Source organism: Leiobunum rupestre, chromosome 8 (genome assembly GCF_980474605.1).
Source record: "Leiobunum rupestre chromosome 8, qqLeiRupe1.1.hap1, whole genome shotgun sequence".
Lineage (NCBI taxonomy): Eukaryota > Metazoa > Arthropoda > Arachnida > Opiliones > Sclerosomatidae > Leiobunum > Leiobunum rupestre.
The window spans coordinates 30,928,436-30,947,551 of record NC_143391.1 but is presented as its reverse complement, the minus strand read 5'-3'; the positions used below and the strand labels follow the sequence as shown (position 1 = coordinate 30,947,551).

The window sequence follows — 19,116 nt, the reverse complement described above, 5'->3', positions numbered from 1 at the left end:
GACAACCGTTTTCTCTTATTGTATAATTAATTTTCTTCCTTTTTTCCCCAATTTTCTTCCTATATTTTCCTTTTCCCACCAATTTTCTTCCGATATATTTTCCTATATTTCACTGATAAATTTCCTATAATTCATTTAAAGGAATTAAAAATATTCAGTGGTCACCCTGCGATTGCAAAGATTAAAGTATAAGAAAACATTTTAAAACATTTTAATCGCTTTAAAAATACACTTAAAATCTACACATCTTCCTCTCCGTAAATTTCGTTATCTAAAAATACGTCGCTGGATTCGGAGCCTCGGCTCGGAGTCGGAATTTGTTCGAGTTCGTCGTAAATCAGGCCGGCATCCTCCCCAACTTCGGAGTAAATATGTCTGCTGGGCTCATTAGCTTCCGGGTCCACCGTCGAGCCGTTCCTACTGTTCCCTTGATTGTACAAAGAAGGGTTCTCGTAGACCAGTTCCAGGATGTCGGGTATGCGGGGATCCTTCGCCGGAGCACGTTCCGATTGGTGCCTCGACGTCGAGCACGAAGAAGACGTCTCGCTCAACATGTCTTCGTAGTTGATTCCGTTGTAGTAATGATAATAACTCGAGTCCCGACGAACGTCGTTCTGCTGGTTTACCGCTCGAACAAACCTGACAAGATACTGTATTTTTATTTTGGTCTTAAAAAGTAGTAAATAGTAATACGGTAAAGTTTTCTGACCTTTTCCTAGCAAACATAACTGCCAAAATAATCGACACGACCAAAAATGAAGATATGACGCCAGAAACGGTCCCGACTAAGTCGCGAATATCGACATTAGTTTGGAACTCATTGCTTCAAAATAATTGTAAAAAGGAAAAAAAAAACAGTACCGACGAGTAATTTGGAATTGATATTAGAAACCGCACTTGGTTGTTCATTTGATGTTTCCGTAATCGTTTTGGGAGATTCCCGGCAAGTGGCTTTAGTTTGACTCCAGCCGTGGCGCTTATTCGGACATTCCACAGTCGAGGGACCACCAAATACTTGAAAACCGTCATCGCACTTCAATGTACTTCTCAACACGCCATCGTGACTTTCTTCGGCAACCCATGTCCCATTGATGTTCAGAGCTTCTTTGAAAGGTTCGCAAAAGTCGTCGTTTTCTGCAATAACAATTGAAAGTGTGGATATTTTCAATAGTGAAACCGATGTTGGTAATCGTAAAATCGGAGAGACACTCTTACTTTGACAGATTGGTGACGGATTTGACCAAGTGCCATTAGGAAGACAAGAGGATTGGTTGTTTCCAAAGAGAATGAAGTTTTCTTGGCACTTATAATGGATCACTCGGTCATTAGACACATCCAAGGATATACCGAAATGCGGTATATCCGGTGAAGGACATTTCTTTGGTTCGATGTCCTCTTCGTAAATGTACACTTCATTCACGCCCAAAAAAGACGATATCTTCGAAAGTAATCGTATTCTCAGGGACCAGGCACGTATAGGTCTCTGACATGTATAAACACCCGTCTGCCACGCATCGTGATCTGCAAGCGAACAGACATATTTTAGACAGAGGTTGTCAGGATACTTCAAAAAAACGTACCACAATGAACCGTATCAAAGTCTGCTTTCTTAGTCGATTTCTCAAATACATCTACGGCGATCGTATAATAGAAACCTACAAAATGGAATTTACATATTATACTCAACCTCGAGCCCAAAATCAGTTACTAAACTAGAAGTCAAGGGATTACTGGTAGGAGAAATGATCAGTCGGACAGCGACAATGGTGTAGGTCCGGTCGAAATCGATGGTGACTCGCTTATCCGTATCTTCGGAACTCAGATGAATACAAGGATCGTTGATCTGTAAATCGTTCAAGCAATCGGACGCGTTGGCACCCTTTCTTTGATTTTGATGAATCGAAGACTGGTTGACGGCTCGTATGAATTTGTAAGTAGGAAGGACTAAGACAATTAGGGAATTTTAATGCGGCTACTTGCTATAATGTATATACGTACCACAAAATGGAATCGATCCATTCCAAACGCCATTCGCCTGACAAAAGCGCTTTCTGTTGCCGAAGAGAACTCCTTGGGAGAAGCAATGATAGGAAACGGAATCACCTTTGATCGCGATTTGTTGATTTCCTATATTCGCGAAACTACCCGCCAGACCGCAAGAATGACCATCGTCTATTGGGTTTCAAAACGAGAAAGGTGGAAAATACTTAATTTAATCAGACCAACGGAAAAATCTGATGAATCAAAGATTTAGATACACTCACGTAGCTTCAAGATTGTCGCTAGTATTAATATAAATAAGAAACCACCGATAAACGATGACTTCATCTTGTTGGTAACATTTTAGAAAGTAAAAATTAATCTAGAACGCGCATGACGCGTGAGCTCCGGTGGAAACGACACTGTACATCCGACAAGTTTCTTTTTCGGAAATCCTCCTTCCCATCCCCCACACAGACGACATCCCACTTTGTTAAAGAAAACAAATCAGTTTTACACAACAATTACCAATTTTGTACATAACTCCATTTAAAAAATATAAGAGATTTTAAGTTACAGGCTTCACAACAAACAGCACGGATTTAGAACAAAAAAAGGGACGGCGAAAATGTGTCCCATGACCGAGTTCGTCACCGTTTCGCGAGAGGGCCCTGATTTCTAGAAACGTACGGATCGAGATGATCTCGGAGCAACGTTTTTGCGTGTTTCAAAGTGCTTAGCAAGAGGAGCCCGGTTCGATCCCAGCCAGTGGTGTAGTCGGGCCAAGGCGGGCCAGGTCGTCGCCCCGGTGCTTTTTTCAAAGGCAGGGCGCCGCCCCGCCTTGTTTTTTCCTTTTTGCCAGGGCGTGCCCTGCCTCTTTTTTTCAACTTGCCAAGGCGCGCCTTGCTTCTATTTTGTAAATCATTTTACAATTTAGGATAGAGAGTATTTCTGACTAACCTATTACTGACAAAAGTAAGATAAAAAAACAATTTTTTAAATCCGAGTATCCGAAAAAGGTCATTGATGACGTTTTCAATAGCAATATCGTAAAAAACAACAAACAAGACATAGACAATAATGAGGACAAAGAGGATAAGAAAGTTCTGGTGTTACCATACATAAAACACAACTCTGAAATCTTGAATAGATTGTTAAAAAGTAAATTCGGTATAAAACTAATCAGTAAAAAGAATAAAAAAGGTAAATTCGGTATAAAACTAATCAGTAAAAAGAATAAAACCATAAAAAAAGTAAATTTAAAGCAAAAATTAATAAATTCGATAAAAAAGGTGTAGTTTTTAAAATAAAATGTAAGTCTTGCGAGTGTACATATATTGGGGAATCTCAAAGGTCCATTAAAATAGTTCTTTTTATAAAATAACCTTGGCCATCTTGTTGAAATGTTGCCTCCCCGCTTCAGCTGTAGATCCGTTTTCTCTCCCACTAAAGAGTTTATGAACTCATTCTTAGGCATTGGCTTAGCGTAAAGACATTTTATAAAATCAACTATTAGATTAAAAGAGCAGAAATATGCACGTAACAAAAAAAATAGTTTAAATGGTATCGCCAAACATTTGATCGACACGGACTCTAGGCGAAAATTCATCGAAGGTGTTTTTATCAATTGTACGGGAGAAGGGGAGTTAATCTTAGAATCTGCGGGGAGTGTTATCGAATAATAAAAAATAATGGTTGCTTTTGTAAAAAATAAACATCGTCGGGACGTTTTCTGTAACTGTTATTGAAATTAGTGTGCCTGACGAAAACCGCTGGGACGGTCGAAAGCTTGCCGCGACTTTTTATTAATAAAAAGTGTTTATTATCCATGAGACCTTTTCATTAAAGACTCAATTTTTAAATATTTCTATACCATTGACCATTTTTACAGGGACGTTTCCGCTCCCCTAAAACGCAAAAACGACTTCTTCCCATCCCTCTCCCGAGCTGAAAATGAGTAAATCACTGTGCGCATGCGCGAAGGTATCACAAGTAGCGTCCAATTTTTAAGTCTACAGATTTTTAAGTATGGTTGGTTGCTCATTGTGATACCTTCGTACTCGTGCAGTCGCTGTTACGCCTATTTCCCCCGATCAGTGGCGTAAATAAGGCGGGGGTCCCCGGGCTTCAAGGGGCCCCTTAATTTAAGAACGCATAATGTCTCCACTCGCCCCTTATAAACGCCACTGATTATAGGGGGCCCCCAAAAGGGTTTCGCGGGGAGCACCTGGAGACCTTAGCTACGCCACTGCTCCCGATAGAGGGATATGTAGTCTTCTAATTAAATTCTGTGGCACCGAAACATCCCTGTATTAATTATTCCGAGGTTCAACCAAAAGGGACGGGTGCGCACTTGGTTTCATCAGTGGCTTTCACCATTGACAAACTATCCGGAGACAGACTTATTACTTATCGCCGCCACCCATTCGTTGCTTTGAAAGAACTCAAGACCGATAGGCAACGTCGCAGCGTTCTCAAGGCTGGAGCGGGAGCAAGGTTCGTATAGAAAAATTTTACACAATTATGTTTTAGTATTCTGGTAAGTCCTATTTTGCGGAAATAATATTTTGCATACTTTTGCAAAACGGCAATTTTCAAGAATAGCGCCCCCCTCCTATACATATTTGTTTTGATTGTGCTATATTATAGTATTTTTCGCAAGGAATCTATTGCCGTTAAAATTATTTTTCGGAAATAAATACGTAAGGAGATAAAGTTCATTAAAAATTATCCAAAGACTATACATTGGCGCCTCCCCAACCCCATACTAAAAAAAATCATGGGCCATCTATAACGCGACCTAGAGGACAGTACCAAGCCTTACGCATCAATTAGTATATAATTGTAACTTAACTCCTTAAGTATTCATTTCCGAAAAATAATTTTAACGGCAATAGATTCCTTGCGAAAAATACTATATTATAGCACAACCAAAACAAATATATAGGAGTGGGCGCTATTCTTGAAAATAGCCGCATTAGCTACGCTCGCACTAGTTTTGCCAAAGTATGCAAAATATTCTTTCCGTAAAATATGAGACAATTTCCGAATTTTTCCCTTCCGTCTAACAAATGAAAAATGTACACAAGAAAATGCACGACTTTTGACGGGTTGCGTTCTCCTTGTTTGGGGTGCTGTGTTTGTTGCTCCTAGGTGCCACTATAAATATAGTTAGTAAGCTTTGGCTGAGACGTGGACTCGGTCCGTTATAATTTAAAAAGGATGCGTGGGCGAGTTGTGAGTGGCTAACTTGGGAATGGTCACTAGAAAAATGACCAAAATTGGCGCAAAAAGAGAAGGTCGTGGAGATGATTGAACTCTGCCTCTGTTAACGACGACAAGTGTGAGCGATTCTAACAAGTCGGCCCAGGCCGTAATATTAGTTCCACATCGGTGTATTCAGGTGGGCAACCCATACACCCTTAGTAGACACAGGTAGGCAAACTAATACAAAAGCTGTTGAGGCTACGTGATTTCTTATCGTTTGATATAGAAATTGCCATCCTAACGACCTCGAAATGGATGTCAACATGAACATACATGGGTGTCGCCGTCAAAGGCCGGACGACTCGGGTCGTCGTGAACGGAATGACGATAATAAAATGAAATTAATGTTGGGAATTATAATTTTTTTAAATAAATAATAAAACTTTGAAAAAACGACAAAAGAATTGTTTTAATTTTTGTAATGTTAGTAACTAAACCTAAATAAGAAAAGTTAAACAGAATTTAAAAGTAAATCAATTACAAATATCACGCCCAAAATAGAAAAAGGGGGGCTATTGCGCCCCCTGTTTACCTGACAGAGCTGAAACATTGCACCCCCTGTTTACCCGACAGAGCTGAAACTTGCACACAGTTTAGAGGTATAGAAGTAATATAGGTGTAGTAATTTTTAAAATACAGATGCGGAAGGGTATCGTTCGGCGTGAAAAATGAGACTTGACCCTTGGAGGAAAGAAGGTCAGTGGCGGCCTAAGGGGGGCGCGGGGTGGGCGGTCCACCCCGGGTACCAGGGCATCGGAGAAGCTCGAGGGGGGGGGGGTGCAAATCAGAACGATTAAACTTGAAGAAGACGGACCCGCGAAAACTTCTGCACGGTCCTGGGGGGTGTCACAAAACACTGCCGCCGCCCCGGGAACCCAGCCTTCTTAAGCCGCCACTGAAGAAGGTGTCCAACCTGTGGAAGCTATGATGACGAGATTTACGCGTCAGAAAGGTCGCCTTTCGTTTTTTGTCCACTTTTAAATTCGTTTTAGAGGAAACATCCGGAGATAAAACTCAGCCCTTGACATTGGCTACTAGGACGTCACAAAACCCCAAAGGGTATTTTTGACACAGACTTGAGCGGAGCGAGCGAGACGTGAAATCGGGAATCATAACTGCCCGAAAGGGTTATTACATTTATTTTTTAAAACAAAAGTGGAAAATCAAACCCAAATCGTTGAAATAGCAGCATTTTGCTATCTAAAAAAAGTGCCAATAGAGTTAGTGTATAACACTTTAAAGTTTACGGGCGCCAGCAAAGCCTATGCCGATAGTCGTGCGGCCTACGAAAGTTGGGATTCAAGCATGGATGTGAGGAAATCCTTCAACAGTTTCTGCGTGAAGGAAAATTAATATCAAAATTTGGAAGGCGAAAGGTAATTGTCTAATAAAATTCATATTAGCTATTGTTAACTTACCATATTTCACATAATATTAAATTTTTCTCTTTCCCCTAATTAAATTTTTCTCTTTCCCCTAACTTTTTAGGCGTTTCTTTTGCCACTCTGGAACACCAACAATGCCTTTTAAAACCGTAGGAGTAACGCCTGTTAAAACCGTTGGAGCAAAAACAAATCGTGCCTCGCCCCAAAACGTTGCTGCCAAAACAAATCCTACCTTCGCTACTCAACCGCCACAAACAACCCCTAACAAAAAAGCAGCCGCTCCACCAGCAAAGTACGTATTATAATTAATTTTAAATAATGTAAATAAACAATTTAAAATTAGTAGTTAATTACCTAAAAACTAATTAAATACCTAATTAAAATATATAAAGAACTAACTAAAATAAATAATTAAATAACTTATTTACAAATGTAACGATCTACAAATAATTCATTATTTCCAAAGGAGAAACCTTTTGGAGGACCCAGCGTTCGACAGCGACGATGAATTCAACGAAATGGCCAATTTCATTAAAGTTACTTTAATGTCTGGGGAAATAGTTGTAAAATTAGGCAGTAGAGTCATTGAAATTGAAGTTGTGGAAACCATGAATTTCATTTTGGACAGAATTAAATAAAAAAATGCATAAAAAACCGCCTTTCATTCTTCTCATCTCCCTCTCTCCCGCAATGCATAGAAAAAGCCTTTCAATCCCCTCCCCTCTTACACACACTTTACGCGCACTGCCAGGTTCTCTATCCAAAGTCGCCTTACACACATGCTATCTAGCGATACTATTAGACCCAGGCTTCGGACGGTTTTTACACTCTCGCCTTTTACGCGCGCTGCGCTGCCAGGTTCCCTCTATACGCGCGCTATCTGGCTTCTCTCTCTCCCTACTCTCTCCCTTTATACACGCGGTCCCCTTTTGCGCGCGCTTCCAGGTTCACCGGGTGTTCACCGGGCGCCAGGCTTCGGGCGGTTTATAATCTCTCGCCTTTTACGCGCGCTTCGCATAGGAGGGAGCTACGCTCGCTCCGCTCAATAAGCGGGGGCAAATGTGCTTTGGACTGGGTCACAAAGAGGAAACACTTTAATTAGCACCATACTGGCGACGGATTTGTTTTATAGGAAATAGGTAATCAGTTGAAGACGCGTCAGTGCGATGATTTCATCGCAATTTTTAGGGCTTATTACAATTTTCGTGGCGTACGATATCGTACCATTCGGTGACTCTCCCTTTATGGGGGCTGGTCGGAGGGGGCGGAAATAAACGGCACGCGTGAAGGGGCGGAAAAAAGAGTTCTATCGAATGAGACCAACCCGCCCACCCTCAGGAGACCTGGGTTTAATTCAAACTTCCCGCCAAACTAACTGCAAAAAATTGCGGTCGTAAGGTCAAGCCAAGCACAGGTGTGCATAAAATTCCACCTTTCCCTTAAAAGGACATCGCCTCGTCCGCATCAGCACCCACGTGGGAGTCGATAGGTTAAAGCTGGTTTCACACTCGACGGAAAATATGCCGCTAAGACGATAATAAACGCTGAGCTGAAAATTGATTCCCATTCGATATACCGCTAACGTTCAACTTTACGCTGCTAATTTTCCGTCGAGTGTGAAACCAGCTTTATTGAAAATCCGCCCAAAACTCGATCGGAAAATCAGCCAAAAATTCTCGGCGTGAGCGACGCCTGTCGGCAGGAAAAAAGCGGGTTTTCTCAAACGAACTATTCACGGGTTAAAAGGTTTACGTAATGTTTTATCTAGATTGTCAGGAATCCATACCTCTACTTGGAATGCTTATCCTGCCGTATCGCGTATGGTAAGAATCACTCTGACGGCTTTCGCTCCGCCTACAAAATAAAAAATCCCCTCTGCGCGCGCTCCCGCCTCACGTTGTTGTTTAATAAAGGAAAAAGGACAACGTAAGTGACCATGCAGGGGTAAATTATTTTATAGATAAAAATAACGACTGCACATGCGCTATCTGCCATAGCCTTTCCCTCTGTAAAAAAGCAGAACCATATTTGCCGATTTTATTTTGTATAAATGCGCTTTTCGAAGTTTTTATGCAAAATCCATGCATTCTTTAGTCGTGAAAATGACTGAGGAAAGTTTCCAAGCTTACCGACAAATCGGATCCTTTATACAAAAGAAATGCAATAAAACAAACATAAATATTCTGTCGGGGTATAATGATTGGGAAATTGTTAAGGGAGACGGGAGGCATTGGATTAAGAATTTTCTTAATCCAAGGTGAGGCTATAGCTATGCTAGCGGCAGTCTGCGGCAGAGATTTTCAGCGTCCAAGGCCTAATGTTTCAACCTCCATAATTGAAAATATTAAACTGGCAAATAATTTTATTCGAAACAATTATTTAATCCGAAAATATTAACTCAGTTCTTTTCTCCATAATAAATAAATTAAGCTAAGCCAAAAATCCTGGATTCGTTGGTGGTGAGCTAAGGAAATCGAAAAATTCGCGAACGAGAGCGAAATTGCGCCACGTGGCTACACCAAGGAGATAAGGTTTTCACGCTGTATAAAATCCTCCTTGGAAAACATAGTTCCAAACCAAGCGCCCCCTTACATCCAAGTATAGGGATGGATTCCTGAGATTGTCTATGAACAAATTATGATAAATAAAGTAGATATTCGGTTTCATTTAAGACCCATTTAGTTACTTTGCAAATATATAATCGAAATTTCAGGCAAAAATTTGTTAAGGCTTGTCTATAATAACAGTGATATTTCTGAAATACCAAGTTACAAACGCTTCATTAACGCAGTCAAGTCGCGTTAGATTGGCTCCAGCCTTGGAGCTTATTCATACATTCCACGATCGAGGGACCACCAACTTCTCGAAAACCGTCATCGCACTTCAATGTCCTTCTCAAAACACCGTCGTGATTTTCTTTGGCAACCCATATTCCATTAGCATTGAAAATCTGTTCAAAAGGTTCGCAAAAGACGACGTTTTCTTAAATAATAATTGAATCTTTCACACAGTGTTGATATTGTAGAGGGTCATTCTGTAGTTCAGGGGCGTAACCAAGATTGTAGTTCGGAAAGAGCACACAATTCAATAAACGTATGTAATATAAACATTGTTTATGCAACTATACATTTCGGGGGTTCAGGGGGGGGGGGGGAGTGTTCCCTGTGCCCTGAGGCTACATCGCTGCTGGAATTGGTCTTGGGATGAATCTGCTGAAGACGCTTACTTTCACAGCCTAGTACCGGATTTGATCAAGTTCCGTTAGGAAGAAAAAAGGTTTGTTTGCTTCCAAAGAGAATAAAGTTTTCTTGACACTTATAATGGATCACTCTGTCACCAGTTTCCCCCAAAGAATGTACCGAAAGCCGGTATGTACGGTCACTCCGGTGAAGGACATTTCTTTGGTTCGATGTCCTTCTCGTAAATGTACACTTCGTTCACGCCCAAAAACGACGGTTTACTTGAAAGTAATCGTATTCTCAGGGAAATGGCACGTATTGGTCAGATACTTTTATAAACCCCAGTCTGCCACACCTCGTGATCTATGAATCAAGAGATCAGTATGAATTTATCCGGATATTTCATAAAAACCCACGTACAACAACGAACTCCGTCGGTGTCTTCTTGTTTAATCGAGTTTTCAAATGTATTTACGACGATCTTAGAAAAAAATCACAAATGAGAATGCTTTTTGGTTATTTTTAAAACCGCGAGACCAAATCTGTTATTAAACTATAGATTACTGTTAGGAGTAATTATCAGTCGGACAGCGACGATGGTGTAAGGCCGGTCGAAATCGATGACGACTCGCTTATCCGTATCTTCGGAACTCAGATGAATACAAGGGTATTCGTTGATCTTTAAATCGTTCAAGCAATCGGACGCGTTGGCACCCTTTCTTTGATTTTGATGAATCGAAGACTGGTTGACGGCTCGTATGAATTTGTAAGTAGGAAGGACTAAGACAATTAGGGAATTTTAATGCGGCTACTTGCTATAATGTATATACGTACCACAAAATGGAATCGATCCATTCCAAACGCCATTCGCCTGACAAAAGCGCTTTCTGTTGCCGAAGAGAACTCCTTGGGAGAAGCAATGATAGGAAACGGAATCACCTTTGATCGCGATTTGTTGATTTCCTATATTCGCGAAACTACCCGCCAGACCGCAAGAATGACCATCGTCTATTGGGTTTCAAAACGAGAAAGGTGGAAAATACTTAATTTAATCAGACCAAAGGAAAAAATCTGATGAATATAAAGATTTAGATACAATCACGTAGCTTCCAGATTGTCGCTAGTATTAATATAAATAAGAAACCACCGAACAACGATGACTTCATCTTGTTGGTAACATTTTAGAAAGTAAAAATTAATCTAGAACGCGCATGACGCAGAGTTCTGACGGAAACACCACTGAAAAGTTCCTTATTCTAAATTCAAAGAAATCCTACTTCTACACCCCCACCCACACTACATATTTTACTCCAGAAAATAAATTATCTTTACAAGAGTACGCAGCAATTACAAACTTTATACATCTTTCCATAGCAAAAAAAAAGATTTCCTTTACAAGTTACGGATAAAACCAACACAAATGAGTACTGATTAAAAATAAAGAGTGTTATGTATTTGGACAATAGACGTCATTTTCAACCATCTCGATAAAGGTTGTTCGTTGTTGTCGCGGTGGAGGTTGATTATCAGCTTCGAGGTAGACAGGGTCGGCGTAGATGTGGCCCATGGCCGAGTCAGTCAAGCCCCTAATGCGGATACCGTTACCTAAGAGGTCCGGAATGTCGCTTCGCGGCCTCTCGTTGGCGTCGTGACGTTGCTGATCGCGCTTGTTGAAAGCGACGGCGTAGTTGTTGCTCGAAGATCTTCGTTCGTTCAGGTTCCTATGAAAGGAGACGTCGAATGAGTTGGACCGTTGAGACGATGACCGATACACCGAAGTTGTACGACTCGCATTAAACCGTCTGGTGGTAAAGACAGAAAACAGGTCGCTTCGGTGAACATGAAAAGCGTAGGCAACTTTTTTATCTAAACAGAGTTGCCAGCGTAAAATGCGGGGGAAAATGCTTGGCCGAGAGGCGCTTTTTGGGCTTGCTTAGGAAAATTTTAATTATAATGCTTAATAACCACCCGAATATCACCATTTATTTAACTTTTCATTTCTGTTTTAAAATTACTGAAACCTAGGAGCAAAAAGCACAAGGAGAACGCAACTAGCCTTTAAACACGCTAAGGCAGTGTTGTGTACAAATTTCATTGGACGAACCTTTACGCTGAACGTTTTACGGAAAAGGGGGGGGGGGGAGACAATTTTGGAATTTTCTCCTTCCGACGGCAGCAGGCGCTAAAGCGTCTAACCAATGAAAATTGTACGCAAGAAAATACGCGACTTTTGACGCGTTGCGTTCTCCTTGTGTGGGGTGCTGTGTTTGTTGCTCCTAGCTGTAACAATTTTTAATATTCGTAAAATAAAATTATGATCGAAAATATTTTTTATACATAGTAATATTTATAAAATTATTTTGGGTTAGAATTTAAGTTTCTACTCGTTTCTTTGATATTAGTATAAGTCACATAAATATGACACTTAATGATTTATGTTAAAAATAGTTTGTCACAAAGCGATTGCGTGATTGGAAGTTTCCGAACCGGAAATTCACACTAGCTGCTCCCTTCATTGGCGAAATTGCTGTCAGGTTAATTTGAGGTTGTTAAACAGGAGTAAAAACGCGCTCAGGTCTCAAAGTAATTTTCATTTTAACTTTTGAAAGCGTTCCGATTTTTAATATTAGGCTTTGGTTGATCTATGAAAAAAGGCTGGCATAGGAATAGTTTACCTGACAGCTCCAAAGATACATGTATTGATCAGTGGCGTAACTAGGCCAAAGCACAAAATGCGACGCATCGGGGCCCATCTAATTTATAGGGGCCCATCTAATTTATAGGGGCCCGCAAGCTAAGCGACGGGTGAACTGTCACTGGTGTAAATATAGCAGGGCTCATTTTTCATTGGAGCCCAATTATTCTAGTTAAGCCACTGGTAGTTGTCAGTCGTTAGCCACGTTCTCATTTATATGCCCATTGGCGAAACAGACTACCATTAAAACATTAGCGAGAAAGAATAGAAAGTGTCATCCTTATTTCAAAAGTAAAATTAAAGTACATCACTTATGATATTAGCAGAAGTAAATAGGGGAAGTGGCCCTTTTTATCTTTCACCAATGCATGGTTTAAAAAACCGTTTATCCTGATTTTAAACTATTTAATGAATATCTAACACGATTTACGGTAAATTTTGCTAGCTATAGCCAAAACGAAAGTGGGACTAACTTTCTTGTTTTAGAAAAAAAGCAAAATGTCCAAAGAAGTTACTCCTCACCAAACCCAACTAAAGAGCCACTTCCCATATTTACTTCTGATATTAGGCAAAAAAAAAATCCAATTTTAAACGGCGGGTGACGTTTCGAGCTAGTATTATTTGCATTATAGCAGGGGAACGTCACTTCTACCTGGCAACTCTGTTTCTAAAGTCCGCCAGTACTTTCACATCCATTCGCGAAATAGAATAATTAAAAAGAGTTCGGAAAATGGTCACCTTTTACGGCGCATGAAATAAACCACAACGGCCAGCCCTACAAGCAAAAGAAACACGAGAGATACGGATACTGATACCAAAACTAAAAAATGAAGCTCACGTTAGTTTGTAGAACTCAACTGAAAACGGATTACCATTCGTACTAATAATTACGCTATGATTTTTGTGGTGTCTTCCTTTCTGTTGATGAGTTTTGTCACGAGATTGGTCAGCCGTGGTAATTGGAAAATCTGTCGTGTTCACCGAGGGTTCTTAAATAAATTTAAAAATAAAACAATTTTAAAATATCATGGGGTCTAATTACTTCCTGAACAAACTGGCGCTTCGTCCGACCAGGTCCGATTGGGTCTGCAGCTGGTCTTATTGGACCCGACTAGTGCCAAGGTGGAGTCGCAAGAGTAGTAGAACGTTTTGTTTGGCAAATCAGTTTTTTCGAGTTTATTCCCTCGGATCGGCGTATCTGGGGAATCGCATTTGGAATCGCCTATCGTACAAAATATTCTTTTGAATAGACGAATAAAAAGTTAAAATAGAACTCACAAAAAAACCAAACCAAAAACACTACAAATTGTAAGAAGCTAATGGAGGATAGTGTTCCACAGGGCGAGGGAAGTATCCGCTATACTACGAAATAGTGCGGTGACGGCGGGCATTAAGTAATAATCTCCTAACCGTGACCCAGGCTGGGCAGTTTCATACAATGTTAACCGGGTTCAACCACGTCTTTCACCGTACCGCACTTTGAGCAGGAGGTCGAATATCGGAAACCGAAACGGTAAAGAGTCGCGTTGGTCGGGAGACGAACGCAGCCAAGTAGGGTGTCGTCCCGAAGTGATAATAGTAATAATTAGCTAGGCAAATACCCAAGGCTTAAGTCATCAAGCGACTTTTAAAGCCATAAATTCAGGAAGAAGCCCGTAGATATTCGATTTTATAGCTTTTTCTGATACTAGATTGCGCCAATTTAAACGTTTTGGCATTGATGGGAATGAATATTGATTTATTACAACACTATTATCTTACACTATTTTAAGGATTTTCTCACAATTGTTAAATATTTATCGGTCTTCAGGCATGGTTTTTGAAAAAATAAAAATAAATGGAATCTTACTTGGTTCTGGATAGAAAGTAACTTCGCATAATTTGATGTGTCGCTTCTCATCAAATGTAAGTAGTATACCGTTTGAAATTTCACTTGAGGAGCAGTGATACCGTACTTTGGTTAGAGATGTAGAGTCTATAATTAAAAGTGGTGACATTAGCAACTGGAGGCTTCCTCGTGGGAGTAAAAATTATCCGTTGATCCAACCTTTAACTCCCAATATTTCGATTTTGATTGGAGCGGAGCCCGAACATAGTGTTTGATTAGCTTTTTGGATGTGTTGGGTTGTTACTTTAAATGTGGGGTATACTTACGGAAATTAAAAAAAATCATTAAAATATTTGAAACAATGTAGTGGAAAGAGAAATTTTATCTCATTACCCGAAGCTTTGCCTGAAGTTTGGAAGGTAAATGTGACTCCACGAAGTATGGTTGGTTTTGAAAATTTAATCCAGATCCGCAAACCTTCGCAAGAGAAAGCTTCAGCGCATGTCGCCACACTGCCATCCAGAAACATTTCATTTTGTTTTTCGAATCTATTCTTAGCGCGGTTATCCCAATGTGAAGACTCTGCTCGAATCGTGCTCTTAAGACTGACGGCGGGTACTGAGTGTCAAAGAACGTCAATAATGGTAACGCCCACTAACAAGTTCTTGGACTGTTATCGGTAAATCTCACCGCAAACGGGAACGGATCCATTCCACTTGGCATCCGGACCACAAGTCCGCTGGTCGTCTCCCTCTAGCCAGTCAAAAGTGCAAGCGTATTCTACACCCTCCCCGACGCTGTATCGCTGCTGGAGCGGTTTAAAATGGCCCAATTCGGGACGGCCGGGAATACCGCATTCTTATTTATACATTAATTTATACGTTAACAGTAACGTAATATAATAAAATCGAACATAAATGCCAACGTTACCAATTTGGTCAGTGCCAGAAATCGAGTTAAAAACGTTTCCCAGAAGCAGTAAGAGAAAATGCACCGTTTCAATCATCGTAAAATTATGTCCGCCAACGTTTAATTTTTCATTTGTTTAGACTTAAATAACACGACTTTACAAATAAATTCGAAGTGAATATTGCGCCATAGAGACGCGTCCGGTTTCCTAGTCGAACTTCCTCCTGACTTCAGGCTATCACTATCATCACCAGGAAGCGATGCCAGGCCCATCCTCTTAAAAAAACTTCATTACCATCATCTACATTTTAAAATAATCTCTATCTGCTTATATTTTAGTATATTTATTTGAATATAATATAAATTACAAATTTAGAAATATACATATAACCAAAAACGATATTTTATCGGTCGCTTAAGAATGGGGAGCGCGTTGTTTAGCGGGGGATCTCACGAATGTTCCCAGCTCGGAAAACCTGGTATTTGGAGGTTGTGGTACGGTGGTACAATCGGCGTAGAGCGACTCTGCTTTTCCTTCGGAGTCGAATTCTTCGTACAGATGAGGATCAAAGGTTTCTTTGAAGTTGGGGTCCTCCAAAATGGTCAAGTAATCATTCTGGCTAGCTACGACGCTGTAATGGTTAGGATTAACGTCACTCCTTCCTTGCAAATGACGTAAGGCCGTCGAATGACCGGCATGGATATCCCTGGGCAAAGGGAAAGGCACTTGGCAGCGACCAGGGACGATTATTCGGCGTGAATTGGGCGGCTCGTCGTGGGTAACGATAGTCTCCTCTGAGCCAGCGTTTGCCCCATTAGACCAGGAGTAGTACGGAGCGATTTCAGAGTTCCGGCGACGTCTTTCCCGTTTTCTAGTTAACAAAGATCCCACGATGATGATCAGAATGAGTCTTTCAAACTATAGACGCTCGTAAAAGCGGAGTAACTTCGAAACGATTTCGCGGTTATATTGTAAAAAACTTACATTAGCAAGACGATGATTATAATCAGGAAGATTACGGCTCCTAAGAGTCCCAATCCCATGTACAAGTGATTGATATTAAGTTCTTCGACGCGAAAAGGATACAAACATTGAATGGCGTCGAAATTCCAGTATAGTTTAGTAAAACTTTACTTACTGATGGAAGAGCCTTTAGTGGTTTTCTCTTCAACTGGAGCGTCGGTTTTGATTTCGATGTTTTGAGGTTCCACCAAAATGCTTAGTTCGCAGATTCCAAAGAACTCGTTGGAATTTCTATGGTCTTGAATGATAATTACGTTACCGAAAGTTCCGTTATCGCACACGGCGGTTACTTTCGTTCGGCTGAAAAATTCCGATTGTTTCTCCACAGCGAAGTCGCACTTTGCGCCGTCTTCCGAAGAGTTCTTAGCCACGGTTACCAACATGTTGAAATCCTCCTCTGGCAAAGTTGAATTCAATGAAATTACAGTCCTGAATTATACTTTCGTGTTTTCGGAATACTTACGGTCAATCATAATCAAAGTGAGTTTTTTAATTTTGAATGAATTATCTAACACGTATTTGAACCGGGCAAACTTGCTCCACTCGTTGACGGCGCAAGTAGCTTCGTTGTGGTCCACGGAAAGATTTTGAAATAATTTTTCGTACGGTTTAAAGACGCTAGCCGGGTGAATCTTGGGGATCAACTCCATTTCGCGGCTGAAATCTGAATGGCGAAAGGTTACGATGAGGGTCGAAATGAATATTTCAATTGAAATACGTTTTTAATACCTAAACCCAATAATATCGATAAAATAATTAGGCATAGAAATACTTGTTCGGAATTCATCATTTTTCTAAATTCGGTCCTTACGCCCTACATTATTACTTTGCTGTTAGATTTAGAGAATCCACTCCGAGCATCCGAAGCGACTGAAATCAGGCGATTTTTGAAGCTTTTTGAACTTCCTGTATCCGTTTCGGCATCCGTTAACTCGCTTAAGCCAAAATTAAAAGAATAACAACCGTCATTTAATATAAGCAGCCTCGCACCTAACCGACTACACGTTTCGAAGAGCGATTCGTATCGACAAATTTTACCGCTATTTTTATTTATGATAAATCTGAGCTACGTGTAAATACCGCGTATCTAGAAATATATCGTTTTTAATACTGTATTTTTGTTTTAAAGGGACTTACAAGGAGAGTACCCGAGGTGTTTATTGCCGATTTAGTTCAAAGTCGGCCGTAATGTAGACCTATATGAGATATGAAATTTCCCAAAAGGAGACGTTGCACTACCCATTCGATTTGCCATGGCAACCGAAAATGTTTTTGACCACTTACAACCAAAATAAGATTTTTTCCTTATTTTACCCAAAATTTGTTACACATTTACCCTAAAATGTTTCAATTTACAAAAACTTGATGAAATTTACCTAAATGTGGTCCAAATTACACATTTCGTGATTTTCAAATTTTTTCAAAACTTTCGTAGCTAGGACCCTGTGAAACCGAAAAAATCCCATGCTTTTTTAAATGGAGATTTTATTTTTTTAAGTGATCAAAACCATTTTCGGTTGCCATAGCAAATCGAATGGGTAGTGCAACGTCTCCTTTTGGGAAATTTCATTACGCCCGACTTTGAACTAAATCGGCAATAAACACCTCGGGTACTCTCCTTGTTAGTATCAGTTTCACGTAGAAGTAGCACGAAATATTGGTTTTTAGAAAAAACTTGGTAACATTGTAAACTGAATAATAATAATAATAATAATAATATGGCTTTATTTGGGATATTCAGCTCAGTAACGATTACTGATTTCCAACTGAGTCCACGATACAAAACATTTACAAGACATTTGCATATTAGTAAAATTGGATTAAAATGTTAGAACAAAATCTTTAATATTTGACTTAAAAATTGAGAGAGTAGGGTTGCGAGATAAGAATTTTGAAGGAAGAGCATTCCACAATGAAATTCCCCTGTATCTGGGACTGACTTTGCGAAGTTTATGAGGAAGGTTTTCAAGGTAAAACGTAGTCGCACTATTATAGTGGTGTTATAATTGTGCGCGGAAGAAGTTTGCGTGAAACGTTGTGTCACATATTCTGGTACTTAATGATAGTAAATTTTATGTATTAATATTAGAAGGTGAAAGACATAGTGTTGTTTATTTGTCATCAACTGAACTGTCGAACGAGCCTCAGTGGCCGAAGAGCGATGTTTAGCGCCAATGATTGTTTTCGCAGCCCTATTTTGCAAAATCTGAAGCGGCTTCAAACGGCTTTCGGAGGCAGCGTGATAAAATACGTCACCTTAATCAAACAAAGGATGCACTAGGGCTTTATAAAGAGTATTCAAGAGCTTGACATCGAGTGCAGGCTTTAGTGAGCGAATACACCACATTCGTTGGTTCAGTTTTTTAGATAAATATTCAGTATGCGGGGCAGATTTTAGTTCTTCGTCAATATGCACACCAAGGTACTTAACCGAGGTAACTCGAGTTACACCGCTTATAGGCAACTTCTTTACATGTTGAAACACTGATAGTTTATTAGCTGTTTCAAAAACCATAAATGTGGATTTGCTTTTTTGGAAATTGGAGGGACAAGTGTAGTTCTTCATACCGATGTTCTGAACGTCCGCGTCCATTAACTCAATTAAGGTTACAGGAGATAGCGATTTAAAAACTGAAGCAGCGTCATCAGCGAAAAGATGGGCCGTACTATATTTAAGCGATTGGGCAATCTCGTTGACATACAGAGAAAACAGCAATGGACCCAGGACACTTCCTTGAGGGACACCAATGTGTGAATTACTGTGGTCGGAAGAGACGCCTTCTATCATGACAAATTGGGTACGTCCGGTCAGATACGACTCAAACCAAGCGAGAGTGTCACGAGCAAAG

General features: G+C 40.2%; 4 protein-coding genes and 1 long non-coding RNA gene across 5 annotated transcripts; 1 reads left to right on the top strand and 4 right to left on the bottom strand.

The window, feature by feature from the left end:
* Positions 1-195: 195 nt before the first annotated feature.
* Positions 196-2,330, bottom strand: LOC149933145 (uncharacterized). Its single transcript, XM_090156238.1, has 8 exons — positions 2,265-2,330; positions 1,999-2,172; positions 1,732-1,944; positions 1,581-1,655; positions 1,216-1,521; positions 862-1,134; positions 710-785; positions 196-639 (listed from the first exon to the last, which is right to left on the bottom strand). Exons 1-8 carry the CDS (start codon positions 2,326-2,328, stop codon positions 240-242), a joined length of 1,581 nt encoding a protein of 526 aa, XP_090012364.1. The 5' UTR covers positions 2,329-2,330; the 3' UTR covers positions 196-239.
* Positions 2,331-6,606: 4,276 nt separating this feature from the next.
* Positions 6,607-7,270, top strand: LOC149933144 (uncharacterized). Its single transcript, XM_090157238.1, has 3 exons — positions 6,607-6,623; positions 6,736-6,924; positions 7,099-7,270. Exons 2-3 carry the CDS (start codon positions 6,767-6,769, stop codon positions 7,268-7,270), a joined length of 330 nt encoding a protein of 109 aa, XP_090013364.1. The 5' UTR covers positions 6,607-6,623; positions 6,736-6,766.
* Positions 7,271-9,107: 1,837 nt separating this feature from the next.
* LOC149933143 (uncharacterized) lies at positions 9,108-10,833 on the bottom strand. Its single transcript, XR_016472960.1, has 4 exons — positions 10,646-10,833; positions 10,376-10,591; positions 10,232-10,292; positions 9,108-10,174 (listed from the first exon to the last, which is right to left on the bottom strand). It is a non-coding gene; the product is annotated as an uncharacterized LOC149933143 (long non-coding RNA).
* Positions 10,834-11,156: 323 nt separating this feature from the next.
* Positions 11,157-15,516, bottom strand: LOC149933142 (CUB and sushi domain-containing protein 3-like). The gene is made up of 9 exons (XM_090157237.1): positions 15,462-15,516; positions 15,025-15,192; positions 14,728-14,952; positions 14,554-14,655; positions 14,356-14,481; positions 13,549-13,728; positions 13,388-13,474; positions 13,245-13,326; positions 11,157-11,532 (listed from the first exon to the last, which is right to left on the bottom strand). Exons 1-9 carry the CDS (start codon positions 15,514-15,516, stop codon positions 11,259-11,261), a joined length of 1,299 nt encoding a protein of 432 aa, XP_090013363.1. The 3' UTR covers positions 11,157-11,258.
* Positions 15,517-15,658: 142 nt separating this feature from the next.
* Positions 15,659-17,044, bottom strand: LOC149933141 (uncharacterized). Its single transcript, XM_090156861.1, has 5 exons — positions 16,997-17,044; positions 16,731-16,931; positions 16,383-16,664; positions 16,229-16,310; positions 15,659-16,115 (listed from the first exon to the last, which is right to left on the bottom strand). The coding sequence occupies exons 2-5, from the start codon at positions 16,915-16,917 to the stop codon at positions 15,659-15,661; spliced, it is 1,008 nt and encodes a 335-aa protein (XP_090012987.1). The 5' UTR covers positions 16,918-16,931; positions 16,997-17,044.
* Positions 17,045-19,116: the final 2,072 nt, after the last annotated feature.